This window comes from Bison bison, unplaced genomic scaffold (genome assembly GCF_000754665.1).
Source record: "Bison bison bison isolate TAMUID 2011002044 unplaced genomic scaffold, Bison_UMD1.0 scf7180017864289, whole genome shotgun sequence".
In the NCBI taxonomy this organism is placed as follows: domain Eukaryota; kingdom Metazoa; phylum Chordata; class Mammalia; order Artiodactyla; family Bovidae; genus Bison; species Bison bison.
In genome coordinates this window covers 11369866-11372732 of record NW_011494861.1, presented here as the reverse complement: position 1 = coordinate 11372732, position 2867 = coordinate 11369866, and the positions used below count along the sequence as shown (strand labels likewise).

Sequence of the window (2867 nt, the reverse complement as noted above, 5' to 3'; positions counted from 1 at the left end):
CCCCCCCGCCCCCAGTGCTCTGGGAACAGGAAACAGGGAAAGAGGGCCAGGATCCCAGGGCCCCCCCAACCCACTCAGCTGGTGAGCTGGGCCCATCTGGCTTCCTGGGGACAAGGGACAACGTGGAATGGAGCTCGGGCCAGGGGCTGGAGGCAGCCTCCAGGGCCAGGGCCAGGGCAGAGGAGGCTGTCCAGGTCTAGTGGCCCTTTGCTGCCCTGTGGCTGGTAGAAGAGGGCCATGTTCCAGGGTTTCCCAGGCTTGGGGGAGAGGGACTTAGTCCCTCATGTGCGGGGCAGCTCAGTACTCCCTCAGTTAGGAGCTGTGGGGGAGGGGTGCCAGGCTGCCTTGTCAGGGCCCTTGGAAGATCCCCTGTCCTCCTCCACTCTGAGCAGCCCTCATCCCTGCCCCAGGGCTGAGAGGTCTCTGAATTCCAGAGCAGGAAGGGGTCAGAGGGGACGTCTGCTTAGACCAGTGTTGCCCCACCCCCAGCAGGATGCCCAGCCTGAGACTACAGGATCCTGACCATCGCTGTAGCCTCTCCCCTCCCCACAACCCAGGGGCCCAGGGTATGGAAGGACCACCCGCCCAGGAGAGGATACTGCAGAGCAGAGCAGAGACACGGCCCCTGGAGCCCCAGTCACCCCAACTGCCCTGGGCAGCTGCATGGAGGGCCCTCTCCCCTGAGCCAGGAGGGCGGGGAGGGGGCAGCTGGTCCCTAGAGAGCTGGTGGGGGGCGCTGTACCAGATGGTGACAATGTGCTCAAGGGGGTGAGGTGGGCACTCAGCAGAGAGCCCATCCTGGGGGCCCCATGCCCCTCATCTCTCTCCTCCCACCTCCATGGACCAAGGCCTCCTCTCCTGCCATCCCTCCAGGATTTCCTCAGCAGCTTGGATGGTGGGTAGGAGGGTGAGGCTGGCTTCCCCACCAGAGCCATGACTCAGCGCCTGAAGCCCCACCCAGGGGAGGGGGCACTATGAACAAGGGGTGGGCGGTGCCCCGGTGAGTCTAAGAGAGCCTGGAGCCCTCCAGCCACAGGCACCCAGGGCTCTAGGGCTCTGCCCAGGCCACAAGCACACAGACAGGGTCCCTCTTCCCCCAGGGCTGGGGTCACTTGGCCCTATATGCTGACCACGTTCTCCCACCCAGCTCTACCCTAACCCTGGCCCCCAAGCTGGCCTCCAGGAAGTCCATGTTACATCCTCAGCAGCACCTGAGGGCACACGGACAAGGGAACCCCCCAAAGGCCTCAAAACCTGGTTAAATCTCAGCCCAACCCTGAAACCCACACAGTGCAGCTTCTGTGGCCCAAGGTCAGGGGCATCTCCCTGGCCCCCACCCTGGGGTCTTAGCCAGGTACTTTCAAAGAAAACCTAGCAAAGCCCAGGCATCAGCTGCATCCACTGCCCCACTGTGGGTGCCCCCTGGCAAGCAGGCTGGTGTGGGAGGGAGGGCCTGGAGCTGCCCCACTGTGGGTGCCCCCAGCCCAGGATCATAGGTACCTGAGTTGCTCACATTCCCCCCATCAACTGTCAGGAATGTAAGATGGGAGAGCAGAGGTGACCATTAGCCCTCTGCTCAGGGCCAGGGGCCACTCTCTGGTCCAGTCTCAACCCCTCATCCAGTCTTCCCTGGCCTTCATTGCTGACTCCCTGTGAAGCAGCTGGGCAAGGCGCTGGATCCAGGGACTCAGAGGTGAGAGCACCGATGCTGAGGCCCACCAGGCACCGCACACAGGCCCTCTTGCTAACACACCTCAAAGACTCAGCACACACACATACACATGCACACAACCCAGTGCAAGTGTGCCAAGGCCTGACAGGCACATGTGCCATCAAACATGGACGCACGCAGAAGCACAACACACACAAAGTGTGTACTCATGGATTTGCTGCATAAACACATACCCTGTGCTGGGATACAGAGGAACAAACTAACATGCGCTTAGTGCCTAAACTCATCCTTGCATGATAAACACCCACTTTGTATATAGCAGCAGTCCAGGGGCGCAGCTCACCCACACATTCATGTCCAAGGGCTGGCACATCAAGGGAGGGTGCAGAGGGGCAGAATTCATACGAGTGTACCCAAGCACAAGCATGAGCACCTGACACACAAGAGGTGCCCCGTTAGAGCAGATGCATGCACACCATGAACATGTCCACACAGATAAGCCCGCCTGCACTCCCAGGAAGGACTAAAAGCACAAACCCATGGCCAGGCACAGCCCAGAACCTCCACCAGTCTCTCGAATCCAGTCTGCTCAGATAGCCCCCACCCTGCCAGGCATCTAGGTCACCCTGCCAAGCAGCTTCCCCAAGCCCTAACTGTGGCTCCAGCTGCCCGCCCCCTTGACTACTCCGGGCACAGGAACCAAGACAGATTCCAGGGGCAGACACCCGACGCACCCAGACGACCCTAGCCAGAGTCGGGCTGCAGGGCCCGGCAAGGTCTCAGCTCTGTGCAGGTGGCCCGCAGAAGGTCTAGACACAAAGCGGACGGACACTCCCACGGAGAGGTGGCCGCGCCAGAGGCCGCCCCGCCCCACGCGCGCACCCTTCGCGCGCGGCGATCAGCACAAGGGGCATCTTTTGTTCCGGGCTCTAGGGCTGTGGTTGCTGAGGGCTTTGTCCAAGGCGAGTCCTCCTGCTCTGGCCTCCAGCCCGGGCGCCGGGTACAAAGGCGGCACAGGCTCCCCCTCCCGCGCCCCATCCCCCGGCGGTCCCGGGTACCCAGAGGGGCTGCGAACCGGCGGATCACAAAGGGCCGCGCCGCGCCCGGGGGGCGCACCTGAAGCGCGGCGAGTCCTTGATGCACTCCTCGAACTCCACCGTCATGGCTGCGGCGGCGCGCGGCGCTCACTGGCACG

The 2867-nt window shown here is 62.8% G+C and overlaps 2 protein-coding genes across 2 annotated transcripts in view; one reads left to right on the top strand and one right to left on the bottom strand.

Annotated features, from left to right (window-relative positions):
• The window catches only part of ACAP3 (ArfGAP with coiled-coil, ankyrin repeat and PH domains 3), a 14634-nt gene extending 11767 nt beyond the window's left edge, over positions 1–2867 (bottom strand). Inside the window, exon 1 of the mRNA XM_010850227.1 lies at positions 2789–2867. Coding sequence (XP_010848529.1) covers positions 2789–2835 — 47 coding nt within the window. The 5' untranslated portion in view covers positions 2836–2867. The remainder of the gene's footprint in view (positions 1–2788) is intronic.
• Positions 2680–2867, top strand: part of CPTP (ceramide-1-phosphate transfer protein) — a 17847-nt gene continuing 17659 nt past the window's right edge. The window contains exon 1 of the mRNA XM_010850011.1: positions 2680–2690. The gene's annotated coding sequence lies outside the window, so the exon portion shown is untranslated. The remainder of the gene's footprint in view (positions 2691–2867) is intronic.